Source organism: Pelophylax lessonae (genome assembly GCF_965119305.1).
Source record: "Pelophylax lessonae genome assembly, chromosome: 5".
Taxonomy (NCBI): Eukaryota; Metazoa; Chordata; class Amphibia; order Anura; family Ranidae; genus Pelophylax; species Pelophylax lessonae.
Window position 1 is genome coordinate 417,853,152 of NC_138772.1, and position 14,444 is coordinate 417,867,595.

The following is a 14,444-nucleotide window of genomic DNA, read 5'->3' on the forward strand; positions in this document are numbered from 1 at the left end:
GGGGCTCACAGGCAAACGGATCAGTTCACAGGCCGGGTCAACAACAGGTGGGCGGTGTGGAATCCAAAGAAGCATGCAGGTTCAAGGTCAGAGGGGAGCCGAGATCAGGTGCAGGCAGAAAGCAAGGGAAGTCCAAAGTCAAGCCGAGTTGTGCAGGAGATCAATCACAGAAGCAGGTAAACAGGAGCAGGGGTCACAGGAAGCTGCAGATCAGACAGCAAAGACATAATGCTGCTTAGGAGGTTAAATAGAGCAGCCTGTTGCCAACCACTGCAATTAGTCTGCAGACTCTGCTCTAAGTTAACCCTTAGGTAGCAGACCCATGACAAAGTAAAAGATAAGCAGCACCTGAAGAAAGAGAGCGCATGTCCGTTGTCGGCCACCTTTTCTGCTGCTCCACGGCTCCACAAGTGTTAGACATACCGCCCTTTCAAAAGAGGGATGGCACCACCCCTGGTGGATCTTTTTACACGCTTGTTCATGACCTGATGTTTGTGAGTTGCTGCTTGTCTTTTACTTCTATTTACTTTTATTAAAGCAGTCTGCACCCAGAGCGCTTTTCCTGTTTTTGTTTAACAGTGAAACTCTTCCTTCTCTTTGGATTCACCCTGGAAGCTCTGTATGCATAAGATTTTCTGTAGGCCGAAAAACCTAGCCCTGCAAAATTGATTTTACCACTCTATTTCTCACTGTGGGGGCTCTTTTATATATGAATTTAGGATGTTCTGGAAGAACGGTTGATAATATGCGATCTTTTTTCAGTACATGCCAGTGCTTTCTCACAATATTTTCTATTTTCTTATGTTGGATGTTAAAATCCAGTAGAAACGCTGTATTTATGTTTCCTTCTCTTTCTTTCCTTTTTTCCTTATCTTTCACAAGATCTTCTCTCCTCATCCCTTTTACTTTTCTTATTTCCTCCTCTATATATTTTGTCATATCCCTTATGGGTTAATCTCTTTGCCAAATAACCAACTTCTCGCTCAAAGGTTTTTTTCTTCTGTACAGTTTATTTTTAATCAAATATACAGTATATATTATATGCGAACTATGAACATTTGCAGATTTTTAGTTATTTAAAATCTGCTCTAATCTTCCCCTATGTATTTAAAGTCCTGTTTATTTAAATAGGTGTAAAATGCGGGCATCTGTCCAACGTGCTTATACTGAATGCCGTTCTTTTCTTTATAGAGGATATTATGTGTTTTCAACACTGGCGGTGCGACAATTGTTTCAGGAGACCCAGTACAGTACAGGTGTATATAGAGTACACAGGAGCCGAGTTATAGAGGGACAGCACAGCATGGACTGACAGAGTCACACCGTGCTGTGAAGGGTGAATGGAGGAGCTGGCTGAGCTCACTGCACCATTCATTCATTCATTTATTCATTCATAAGCACTCCGCTCATTCCCCATCCCGCACAGCACACTGGGCGGCGGAGGGGGCTGACCGTCTTGTGGGGACGGAAGTGACGCTGACCGGCTGGGGGAGTTGAACGTGCTGACATCAGGAGTGCGTGGGCTCCTCCGGTCCTGGGCGGCGGAGAAGATGGCGGTGAGCACAGGTTGGTGAGGGGCGGGCAGAGGGAATGGTGCAGACACCGGCGGGGATGTGTTGGTATCACGGCATGGCCTGTATGCCTCCATGTATACCCACCTTCTGATAGACTTCCATGCCTCCTTCCTCCTCCATGGCCAGCCACTCCACAATTACACATTGGCCTGTGCAGGTGACCCGCAGCCCGGGGGGCAGAGAGCTGCAGTGTGATTGGCTGCTGGCAGTTAGGCCAGGCACATGTACAGGTGACCCTACTACAGATGGGAGTAGTGATCTGGGTGACATTGGATGCTGATTGCCGCACACACAGGATTACCTCCTATACGTTTACTGTCTGCAGCATGGGCAGACCCCTCCTCATGTATTCCATCCCTCACCTCATGTATTCCATCCCTCACCTGAGATCTGACCATTTCTTACCCTTCTGCAGCAATCCAACTGCCGTATTCAATAGATAGTAACCCATGGCTGCCATTACTTTAGGACATGTGACAAAGCAGTAGTAGACTCCTTAGATTTAGAATTTGAATCCACAGGTAAGCTTATAATAAGTCTTACTTGTAGGTACAGTGGATAGCACCTAAATGTTCGCTGTTTAGAGGATATTTACTTTGGCCTTCGCCAATGACATTACTGTGCATTCAGGTGACACTCTGCATTCAGGTGACACTAAGCCTGTGCACGTTTCCCGCTCCACATTCAATTCAAACTGCCCATGTGATCTGTAGCGGGTGTCAGTGCAATCCTAACCACACCCCAAACGCAGGGTGCAAATGCACTGCATTTGACCGGATCGCATGGTACAAAAGTACCATACGATCTAGTTGCACTGCGATTCCAAAATAGCTGTATGCACAACTTTGGTGCAATGCCGTGTGACTTGAACCCATTCAAAATGAATTAGCTCAAATCGCAAAACACTGAATCAGATGTGATTTTAAGAGGAATGCAGTTGCACTGTGGTTCTAAAATTGCTGCATGCACCACTTTGGTGCAATGTGATGTCATTTGAGCCCATTCAAAATGAATGGGCTCGTATCACACCGCACTGAATCGCATGTGATTTGAACAGAAATGCAATGCGATTCACATGTTATTCATAGTGTGAACTGAGGCTGAGTGTGCCATCAATGCAGAGGGCAGTGCTGCGATGATGACTCCTGTGTGCATTTGTAGGAGTGACGCCATCGCAGCTCGGCCATTCAATGGCCAGAGATTGAGAATCCAAAAGTAAAAACAGGCAAAGATGGGAGCATCTGCAGCGGTGACTGTGCAGTGCTTGAAGGCTCCATTTAAAGGTAAGTCTGCCTTAACAGGCTAATGTGCAGGGCATACTAGCACATTATGGCATTCACTTGCCTGAGACCACTTTTTTTTCCTTCCGCTTTAAATTGGAACTCAAAAAACCAAAGATCTGTTATAGAAGCGTTAAAGCGGTAGTAAACCCTGCGTGGCAGTTTTTACCAACAGGTAAGCTTATAACAAAGCTTATCTAGGTACAATAATATGTCATAAACGTACACCATTTAGGAGATCTTCACAATGTCTTTAGCCAGTGACTTCACCAGCGCAATGCAGCTGAGCTCTGAATTGAGGGCATGCTAAATTTGCTGTCAAACCAGAGCACTGTGCCGCCATCGTGACTCCTGTGGGCATGTGTGGGAGTGACATTATTGGGGCTTGGCCATTCATATGGCCTTGAAGACAACCCAGAAGGAAGGCTGGGTGTAGATGGAAGCCCTGGCAGCCTGCTGCTGAAGGGATCTCCTTTACAGGCAAGTATGGCATAATGCGTTAGTATATGTTACCTAATAGCATGTTATGCCATTAACTTGGAGGGAGGGCCAGGATATATTTTCTTTTTCATACTTCACTGCCAGTACCTAAGCAGTGCCCAGAAAATTGTACTATTTGTCCTAAAAATAAAAAACAGTATGTGAGTGTGCGTAGACATTGCCTGTGCATGCAACCTTCTAGCTATGTATCTTCAGTATGAAAGCTAAGACCCTGCTGTCTGAGTGGTAGTCTCAGGAGATTTGAAGTGCGATCTGGTGATATCACGGCTGTGCTGCTCACTATTCGCCTTGCTGGAGGCTCTGATATGGGGAAGCAAAGCCCTGTCTCTACCATGATGGCCACTTCCACAAAGACACAGTGCAGACAAAGTTATTGTAAGTCAGTGATGAAGAAAGATCAGTTGCAGGGAGACCACATACTATACTGGCGATAGATCCTTTACCCTCTGCCTGCCTATATTTGCAAACCGCTTCCAGCATGCAGTTTGTTTTTAAAGGGCTGTACTTTTTTAAAAACTCTTTACCCTGATCTAACCTAACCACCCTTCCCCCTTCACCCCTGCGTACTTACCTCAGTCTGACAACCTTAGCCTCCAGTGTTTTACATCCAGTGTCACAAGGCTTGCTGTCCTGCCTGTGCCTGCACATTAAATGGACTTCTATGGGGCTGTAATGCACAGGCACAGCCAGAATGTAAACCATCAACAGAGGCCACTGCTGTCAGATCAAGGTATTTGTTCTAGGGAGGGTGGTGATAGGCACTCCAAGTGCCGGTTCACATTCTTGCGGCTGCAGCGCACTGCTCCTTCATTACATGCGATCGGCTGTGCGGTGCGAATTCAGCCATACACTTTGTATGGCTAAATTCGCACTGCACCCGCACCAAAGTCGCACAGGACCCTTTTTTCAACCGCATCAGGATCGGATCGCACAGTGGTTCACACTTGTGCGATCCAATCCTGTGCGAACTGTCAGATGGCACTGCGATATGCGATCAAACTGGGGGTGTCGTTTCTTTGACACCCCCAGCGTATCGCATATGGCAGTGTGAACTGGCAGGGGTGCGTTTGCGATGCGGGAACAGGCTGAGAATTCGCAGCCTTCCCGCATCGCATAAGTGTGACCCAGCACTAAAGATGATTGTTTTTTTTAAAGTGATGCTGTAATTAAATTAAAAAAATAAATAAAAAATTAGTGCCCGTCAATTAGCCTGTGCAAAACTTGCTGAAGATTCTTCAGCATCCAACACTTGTCTGTGCCAGATGTCTGATTTTATCCCCTGGCCCACCCTCCATCTACAGATGCATAAATACCTTAACAGACACAGGCCTGGGTCACACTGGTGCGACATTCACTTCGACTTTGAGTACACAAGTCGCATGACAAGTCATGACCCAATAAGTTCAATTGAACCGTTCTAATAGAAGCAACTTTAGTCGCTCCGACTTAAGGAAAAGGGTTCCTTTAATACTTTTAGTGCGACTTCAGCACAACTTGCATTGACTTCTGTTAAAGAAGTCGTGCTGAAGTTGCGCTGGGCCACAGTCGCGGCAGTGAAAAACTGGGTCATAAACTTCATTGATTCTTTACATCTATCTCCACAAGTCCCACCCTCCAGGCCACGCTGGAACATCACAGCTCCATGAACTTTGAGGCTGGAGAAAAAGGGAGCTGGTTTCCTAGAAGTCCATGGGACTGTAATGTGCAAGTGTAGCGATGAAAGTGAGACTTGACACTACTGGATGTAAACAAGCATCCGAGGCTGCAGCCATCAGATTGAGTTCATTTTACATCTGTGGAAGGGGAGGATAGGTTGGTTTAAGTCTGGGTTAAAGGGCTAAAAGAATAGGCTTACTTTGCCATGAAATATACTTCTCCTATATAGAGTTAATATATTGCCGCTTAATTCTTAGATGTGGTGGCTGTATTTGGTTTTCTCTTGTTTTTTTTTTTTTTACCCCCCTTTATTTTCACCTGTTGATCCAACCGATGAAGCTGGCTATACACTGTGAGTTTTGACTGGTTTCTGATGAAACAACAAAAATTTGCACAGCAGGTCGCTTGGACTGCCCTGCTTCCTTCAATCATTTTTTTTGTCAAAGGAGCCAGTGGGAAAACGTTGTGACTGCTCAGTGGCTGCCTCCAAAGCAATGCAGTCGCTGTTTGGGTATTTTGACAGCCAGCAGGGCTGGCTGTCAAAATACGTTAGATGCAGTGGGAGATTTGTTTAGATAGAAATAATCGATTAATATACACAGGGAAGTGGATTTAGATTGGAAAACTAAGATATGGTCATAACTTAGGATCATAACTTTACAATTGCTTTTTTGTTTCCACCATCTACTCTCCTAATCTGATTGAAATTCAATTGTAGTCATGGCCTCAGCATCTAGATCAATATTTTTCTTCCCTGGTTGATCAACTCCCTTTGATCAAGTCAGATCGAAATTGAGTCTAAATCAATTGGAAGGGAAGTTATGGCTTTTTGATTGTTTGCAGATTTGAATCGCACATCAATCGAATAACAAAATCGAAGCATGTATATCTGTAATAAGTCTGTTATTTTTAAGCTTCCATTGCTGTACTAAGCTATCCAGCAAAAGTGGCAGTTAAGCCCCGTACACACGTACGGATCGTCGTCATACAAACGTCGGCGGACGAAAGATCTGCCGATTGTACGCGTGTTAGTATGGTGCCTCCGACAGCTGTCTGCGCACAATCCGCGGACAAGAGTCTTTCTTGCAAACATGAAAATTTTTGTCTGCGGACACCAGAACGGACGATTGTTCGCCTGTCAGTACAGAAATCAGCCGACAGACCGCAGATTTGCAAGACTGGGCATGCTCAGAAAATAAAAAACACAGGGAAAGTTAACCATTACATGACATCACTTCTGCAGTCAGCTGAAGTCTGCGGACAAAATTCTTGTGCTGTCCTTGTGCTGTCTTTGCACTTTTCAACAGACACCGACATCCCGGGGAGAAAAGACGAACGTTTGTATGACGACGATCCGTACGTGTGTACGGGGCTTTAGTGTTGACTCAAACCATTTACCACTGACAGAAGTACAGTACTTACAAGAGTCAGCTTTAAAATATTTGTTAATCCTTTATCCCAAAAGGAACTAAACTGTTGCTGTAACTGCTTATAAAGTGTTAGCTAGAGTTTGGATTCAGTTTCTGTAAAGTCCATCTAAATCTGCTGGCTCATATAAAACAAGCCTCTCCATATATTGACAGTGCTGCTGTCCAAAGGTGTCTCCTTTTTCTCCTTCATTCAGACAACAGGCCTCTTTAGGCAGGAAGGATTTTACTGTCTGGTTTTCAGGTGAAAAAAAATAAAACTAATGCAGCCACTACGTTTTAAGGCATTACTTTATCCATAACAAAATGATAAATGTTCTTTAGCAAGGAACATGCATTCCACAATTAACAATTGTACTACCAAGCTTAGTGTGTGCTGCTAATTGCCTCCAGCTTTGCTCCGGATTGTTCTTGCCAGCAGCTGCCATTTTGCTGAAGCCCAGAGCCCTGAACAGCAGTAAATCATGAAGCAGGAATTAAACCCATCGATTTAATAGTTTCAAAAACGTTACATTCCTGAAATTCAGGATTGCGAACTATCTTATTTGCTTGTGTCCTCAAGCAAACTGTCAAACCGTCAACTGTCTGGTGTCCTAACTGATCACATGTGCAGCATCAATCATGGTAGTTACAGATAAAACAGAAGCAGCTTCCTTGGCTGTAAAGGACAGGATGGTTTAATTCCACTTTAAAGTGGTTGTAAACCCTCTCATATACACAGAGATAAAAAAATCCTCCTACATACGTTTTTACTTGTTTATCCGCAGACTTCTCTTCCCTACAACCCTTCAAAGGGGCAGAAAAGTTTTAAATCCTTCTCCATTTGTCAGGATCAGAGGGTGAGGGGGAAAGCTGCAGTTAGTGTATGAGAGCTGATTGGAGGAAAGGCAAACAGGAGTATAGGAAGGATGGAGAGCCGTGTTATGAGCTCCCTCCGCTGTCACAAATTTTATCTCCTGTGTCGGAAAAACTTGTCAGAAATGAGACATGCTGATAACAGAGGAACAAAGCACAAGGGGGCAACTACACTTAGAGCTTTGGAGAGAGATAAGTAAACACTACAGATATGTGCTTTGTTCAGATTTCATGACAGGTTTACGACCACTTTAAGACTGTCAGCAGTGCCTAAAAAAAGAGAGCAACTGAGCATTTGCAGAGAGGGGTGAGAGTGTCTTACTGGATTTTAAACCGTATAGACGCTTATATCTGCAAAATGGGCCAGCCTAAAAATTATTTCGATGGAATTTAATTTTTTTACTAAAGTTCCAGTTTAAGAATTGGTAAGCTGATATATTTTACATTTTTGTTTTGGGCTTTAGTACTTTTTCAAATATGATGACATTGCTCACAAATATTGTGGTTTCTTCATCCGGTTCCAGTGCTATAACGGCAGATCTTTCTCTATATTGTCTTAGATGACGTTTCCTTTACATTTGACTGCACCAGGATGTGCAGGTGTGAACTAAACCTGTGCAGATTCTATGTCCTATAGCTGTCTTACACTTATCTCCATTTTCTGCTCTATGGGTAAAATAGCTGCTGTACTTTGTGCCCCTGTCTTGTGAACTTCTGTCTCTCAGCTTCTATTTTCAGTATAAAGACATAGTAGAGAGAGTTAATGTAAAGTTAGAAATAACGGTAGTCATTAAGTCCACACTTATGAAAAGATTATATTTACTAAAACCCAACATCTGTATAACCACTTAAGCCCCGGAGGATTTGGCTGCTAAAGGACCAGACCCCTTTTTTCAACTTGGCACTTCGTGACTTTAACTGATAATTGCTCGGTCATGCAATGCTGTACCTAAACGAAATTTACGTCCTTTTTTTCCCACAAACAGAGCTTTCTTTTGGTGGCATTTGATCACCTCTGCGCTTTTTATTTTTTGCGATATTAATAAAAAAGAGCGAAAATTTTGCAAAAAAATGACATTTTCAACTTTGTCTTTTAAAAAATATCCAATATACTCAATTTATGTCATTTTTTTTGGCCAAAATATATTTAGCTACATGTCTTTGACAAAAAAAAAATCAATGAGCGTATTTTTATTGGTTTGCGCAAAAGTTATAGCGTCTACAAACTATGGTGTAAATACTGAAATTTACGAAGCTTTAATTTCTGACTGCCTATCTCATTTCATGAAGTGCTAAAATGGCGGGGCAGTACAAAACCCCCCCAAACTACCACTTTTTGGAAAGTAGACATCCTAAGGAATGTTCTGAGAGGCATGTTGAGCTCATTGAATATTTTATTTTTTTGTCACAGGTGTTTGAAAAATGACTAAAAAAATTTTTTTTTTTTTTTTTTACACAAAGTTGTCATTGAAATGATATATTGCTCACACATGCCATGGGTATATGTGTAATTACACCCCAAAATATATTCTGCTGCTTCTCCTGAGTACAGGGATACCACATATGTGCGACTTTTTGGGAGCGTAGCTGTGTACGGGAGCCGGAAAACAAATCACCACCATCAGAATTTCAAAGGGCGTACATTTTTCATTGCATTTTCTCACTACCTATAACGGTTTAGGAGGCCCTGAAATGTCAAGATACCACAAAACCCCCCCAAATGACCCCATTTTGGAAAGTAGACACCCCAAGCTGTTTGCTGAGAGGCATGGTGAGTCCATGGAATATTTTATATTTTGCCACAAGTTCCGGGAAATATATATATATATATATATATATATATATATATATATATATATATATATATATATATATATATATATATATATATATATATATATATAATTTTTTTTTTTTTTTTTTTTTTTTTTTTTTTTTTTACACAAAGCTGTCAGTAAATGATATATTGCTCACAGATGCCATGTGTATATGTGAAATGACACCCCAAAATACATTCTGCTGCTTCTCCTGAGTACAGGGATACCCCATGTGTGAGACTTTTTTGCAGTCTAGCCGAGTACAGGACCCCGAAAACCAACCTCCACTTTCAGGCTTTCCAAAGGCGTAAATTGTTGATTTCACTCCTGACTACCTATCACAGTTTCGGAGGCCCTAAAATTCCAAGATAGCACAAAACCCCCCCAAATGACCCCATTTTGGAAAGTAGACACCCTGAGCTATTTGCAGAGAGGCATGTTGAGTGTTTTGCAGATCTCACTTTTTGTCACAAAGTTTTGGAAATTGAAAAAAGAGGAAAAAAAATGCATTTTCCTGTTTTTTTCTTCATTTTCCAAAAAAAATGAGAGCTGCAAAATACTCACCATGCCTCTCAGCAAATAGATTGGAGTGTCTACTTTGCAAAATTGGGTCATTTGGGGGGGTTTTGTGCTATCTTGGAATTTTAGGGCCTCCGAAACTGTGATAGGTAGTCAGGAGTGAAATCAACAATTTACGCCCTTGGAAAGCCTGAAAGTGGAGGTTGGTTTTCGGGGTCCTGTACTCGGCTAGACTGCAAAAAAGTCTCACACATGGGGTATCCCTGTACTCAGGAGAAGCAGCAGAATGTATTTTGGGGTGTCATTTCACATATACCCATGGCATGCGTGAGCATTATATCATTTACTGACAACTTTGTGTTAAAAAAAAAAAAAAAATTATTTTCCCGAAACTTGTGGCAAAATATAAACTATTCCATGGACTCACCATGCTTCTCAGCCAATAGCTTGGAGTGTCTACTTTGCAAAATGGGGTCATTTGGGGGGGTTTTGTGCTATCTTGAAATTTCAGGGCCTCTGAAACTGTGACAGGTAGTCAGGGGTAAAATCAGCAATTTACGCCATTAGAAAACCTGAAGATGTGGATTGGTTTTCGGGGGCGCGTACACAGCTACGCTGCCAAAAAGTCTCACACATGGGGTATCCCTGTACTCAGGAGAAGCAGCAGAATGTATTTTGGGGTGTCATTTCACATATACACATGGCATGTGTGAGCAATATATCATTTAGTGACAACTTTCTGTAAAAAAACAACAAAAAAAAAGAAATAATAATTTTCCCGACACTTGTAGCAAAATATAAAATATTCCATGGACTCACCATGCCTCTCAGCAAATAGCTTTGGGTGTCTACTTTTCAAAAAGGGGTCATTTGGGGGGTGTTTGAACTGTCCCGGCATTTTATGCTCAATCTTATCCACACATCACCCACTCTTCTAACCACTTGAAAACCAAGCCTTTTCTGTGCCTTTCTGTTTACATGAAAAAATATTTTTTTTTTACTAGAAAATTACTTTGAACCCCCAAACATTATATATTTCTTTAAAGCAGAGGCCCTATAGAATAAAATGGGGGATGTTGCAAATTTTTTTGTCACACGGTATTTGCGCACAGATTTTCCAAACGCAATTTTTGCGAAAAAAATACATTTTTTTTTAATTTATTGCACAAATACACTATATAATTCCAATTTTTTTTGGTAAAATTTAAAAGATGATCTTATGCCGAGTTCATAGACACCTGACATGACATGCTTTAAAAATTGCGCACGCCTGCAGCGGCAACAACGTACGTACATTTTTAAAAACTTTAAAAGTCTCTACAGGTTACCACTTTAGACTTACAGAGGAGGTCTACTGCAAAAATTACTGCACTCGATCTGGCGATCGCGGCGATACCTCACATGCATGCTGAAATTGCGGTTTACATATGACACTAGACCAACGCTTGCGTGTGCCATTGCGTGCAAGCACGGGGGGAAAGGGGGGGGGGCTCAATTTTTTTTTTTTTTTTTTGTTTTTTGTTATTTTGACACCTTTCCTTTAATTTTTTTTTTTTTTAAATCATTTTTATTGTTATCAGTGAATTTAGATATCCCCTATGATAGCAATCGGTAGTGACAGGTACTCTTTTTTTTTTTTAAAAAAATTGGGGTCTTTTATACTCTAGATCTCTCCTCTGACCTTAATGTATCTGACCACGCCAAAATTGGTGTGATAAAATACTTTCCCAATTTCCCAATGGCCCTGTTTATTTCTGGCGAAAAAGAAGTCATGAAATGCTCGTAGCCTCCGGCATCTTAGGCCATAGAGATGATTGGAGCCATTCTAATCTTCAATTAGCTCTATGGTTAGATAACTGAACCACCGGCTGCACTCTCGGGTTAACCGGTGGGACAGGAGAGCCCGAGAAAAACCACGGAAGGCTGCGGAAGGCGGCGGTGGGGGGGGGGGGAGACCCCTCCCACTGCATGTAAAAGCAGTCTAGCGGCCAATTACCTGCTAGGATTGCTTTTACATGTTAGCCGACCGCTGGCTGTAAAAAACGATACCAAGATGATGCCTAAATCTGCAGGCATCATCCTGGTAAAACCACTCAAAGTCCAGCAACGTACCAGTACATTGCTGGTCCTTGTTTGGCATATAGGTTTTTTTTTTTTCATGCAGCCTGTGGGCTGAACGGAAAAAAAGAGAACCTATCAGAAATCAGCACAGGAATAATGCGTAGTATTACTCATCATTAACCGCCCAAACAACCACCCACTGAATTTAATGATGGGTATACACGGCGCTATCCACGTATACCAAAATAAGATTTTAACTGCAGCGCTGAAATCAGAAAATCACCACAGCTGCTATCAGCAAAGGTATCCATATATGCTGAGCGCAAACGCTGTTTGTGTCAGAATATATAAAATCAATGCGTGGTAGCCGACAATTACCTGCAAGAGAAACAGGTCACAAAAGAATGAAAAAACAAACAAAGTACATTAAAAAAAAGTACATTAGGAAGAGTAGGACATATAAAATGACTGACACAACAAAAGTTTTTGGATTCTCATCATTAACCGCCCAAACAACCACCCACTGAATTTAATGATGGGTATACACGGCGCTATCCACGTATACCAAAATAAGATTTTAACTGCAGCGCTGAAATCAGAAAATCACCACAGCTGCTATCAGCAAAGGTATCCATATATGCTGAGCGCAAACGCTGTTTGTGTCAGAATATATAAAATCAATGCGTGGTAGCCGACAATTACCTGCAAGAGAAACAGGTCACAAAAGAATGAAAAAACAAACAAAGGACATTGAAAAAAGTATAGTAGGAAGGAGTAGAAGGACATATAAAATTACTGACACCACAACAGTTTTTGGATCCTTTTATTTTACTTTCTAACTGTTCCTTTATTTCTTGATTTGGGAGGGAGTGCGATCTTCTGCGATCTTCTCTTCCAGCTTGGGTCTCTCAAAATGTCGATGGACATCCAACATCCTTCGAGACCCTGTGTTTGTGTGCCCTACACTGTGTCGTGCTGTACCCTACACTAATACTCCACTAGTGTATGGTAGCGCTCAAAACATTCCCCGATGCAGAGACCAGGATGGTCAGGACATTTGGGACAATAATAACGGGTGTCACGCCTAAATCCGCGCCTGCTACAGACACGACATCGTCTTTGGGGTCGTATTTGGGTAGGGGTACTCGGGAGGGCATAAGGAAAATGCCTCTCATGCAGCCGGCTCACTGCATCTGGAAGGGGAAGTTGGGCAGGCATGCCTCCTGGGTACAGGTAGGCAAGGATGACCGCTTCCTGGAATTCCCGGAAGGGTCCAGTTCGTCCTGACGCCCTGTATAGGACAAAGGCGTTCAGCATAGCCAATTGGAAAAGGTAAACAGACACTTTTTTGTACCAGCGTCTGGCTTTACGGGCAACTAAATACGGCGCCAAAAGCTGGTCGTTAAGGTCCACCCCTCCCATGTTAAGGTTATATTCGTGGACACAGAGGGGTTTCTCCATAACGCCAGTTGCCGTAGGGATTTGGACTGTCGTGTCTGCGTGAAGGGAGGACAGAACATAAACATCCCGTGTATCCTTCCACTTCACCGCAAGTAATTTGTCCGTTTTCAAGCAGGCTCTCGCCCCCCGACTAAGACGGGAATTTACAAGCCGTTGGGGGAAGCCCCGGCGATTAGGTCGCACGGTGCCACATGCGCCAATTTGTAAATCAAGCAGGTGACTAAATAGTGGCACGCTTGTGTAAAAATTGTCCACGTACAAATGGTACCCCTTTCTGGATAAGGGTGACACCAAGTCCCAAACAATCTTACCGCTGCTCCCTATGTAGTCTGGGCAGTTCGGGGGCTCCATTGTGCTATCTTTTCCCTCATAGACACGGAAATTAACTGTATAGCCTGTGGCCCTGTCACAGAGCTTATACAACTTGACCCCGTATCTGGCACGCTTGCTGGGGAGGTACTGTTTGATAGCAAGACGGCCAGTAAATTTAATCAGGGACTCGTCAATGCAGACAACTTGTTCGGGGGTAAACAAGGCTGCAAACCGCTGATTGAAGTGGTCTATGAGGGGCCGAATTTTGTGGAGCCGATCGTATGCAGGGTCTCCCCGAGGACGACAGATTTCATTGTCGCTGAAATGCATAAATCGCAGAATTTGCTCGTATCTCCCCCTGGACATGGAGGCAGAGTACATGCGCATATGGTGAGCTGGGCTAGTGGACCAATATAGCCGCAATTCACTTTGTTTAGTTATGCCCATGTGGAGGGAAAGGCCCAGAAAGATCTTAAATTCGGAAACCGTTATAGGATTCCAGCCGAATCGTCTGGCAAGGTGCGAATTTGGGTTGGCGGCGATAAATTGTTGAGCATATAAATTTGATTGATCCACAATAGATCTGAAAAGATCTTCCGTGAAGAACAGCTCAAAAAAGTTCAGGGGCGTAAAACCAGCTGTCTCCACGTGGATTCCAGGTTGGGCGGTGAATGGGGGAAGTACTGGCGCTGTAGAATCAGTGGGTTGCCAATTGGGATATGCCAGCGCATCAGGGAGGGCACTATGGGCTCTACGGGCCTGTCTTCGAATACGCGGTGGCTGCGGGCCACTACTTGTGCTAGCCACCGCACCAGCTTCAACTGCACTTAGGGGACTCGCCACGTCACCAGGTCTTACTGCAGTGCTGGTTGTACTAGGTCCAGGTTGTACTAGGCCGCTGGCGCTTGCCAGGTCGCCAGAAGGATGAGCGGCACTAGTACCCACACTCTGCTCCATACGAGCACCCTGCGATTCCTGCAT

The 14,444-nt window shown here is 43.2% G+C and overlaps 1 protein-coding gene across 1 annotated transcript in view; it reads left to right on the forward strand.

Annotated features, from left to right (window-relative positions):
* Positions 1-1,431: 1,431 nt before the first annotated feature.
* UBE2V2 (ubiquitin conjugating enzyme E2 V2) overlaps positions 1,432-14,444 on the forward strand; it is a 69,788-nt gene continuing 56,775 nt past the window's right edge. Inside the window, exon 1 of the mRNA XM_082258105.1 lies at positions 1,432-1,566. Within this exon, the coding sequence (XP_082114231.1) occupies positions 1,551-1,566 (16 nt within the window). The 5' untranslated portion in view covers positions 1,432-1,550. The remainder of the gene's footprint in view (positions 1,567-14,444) is intronic.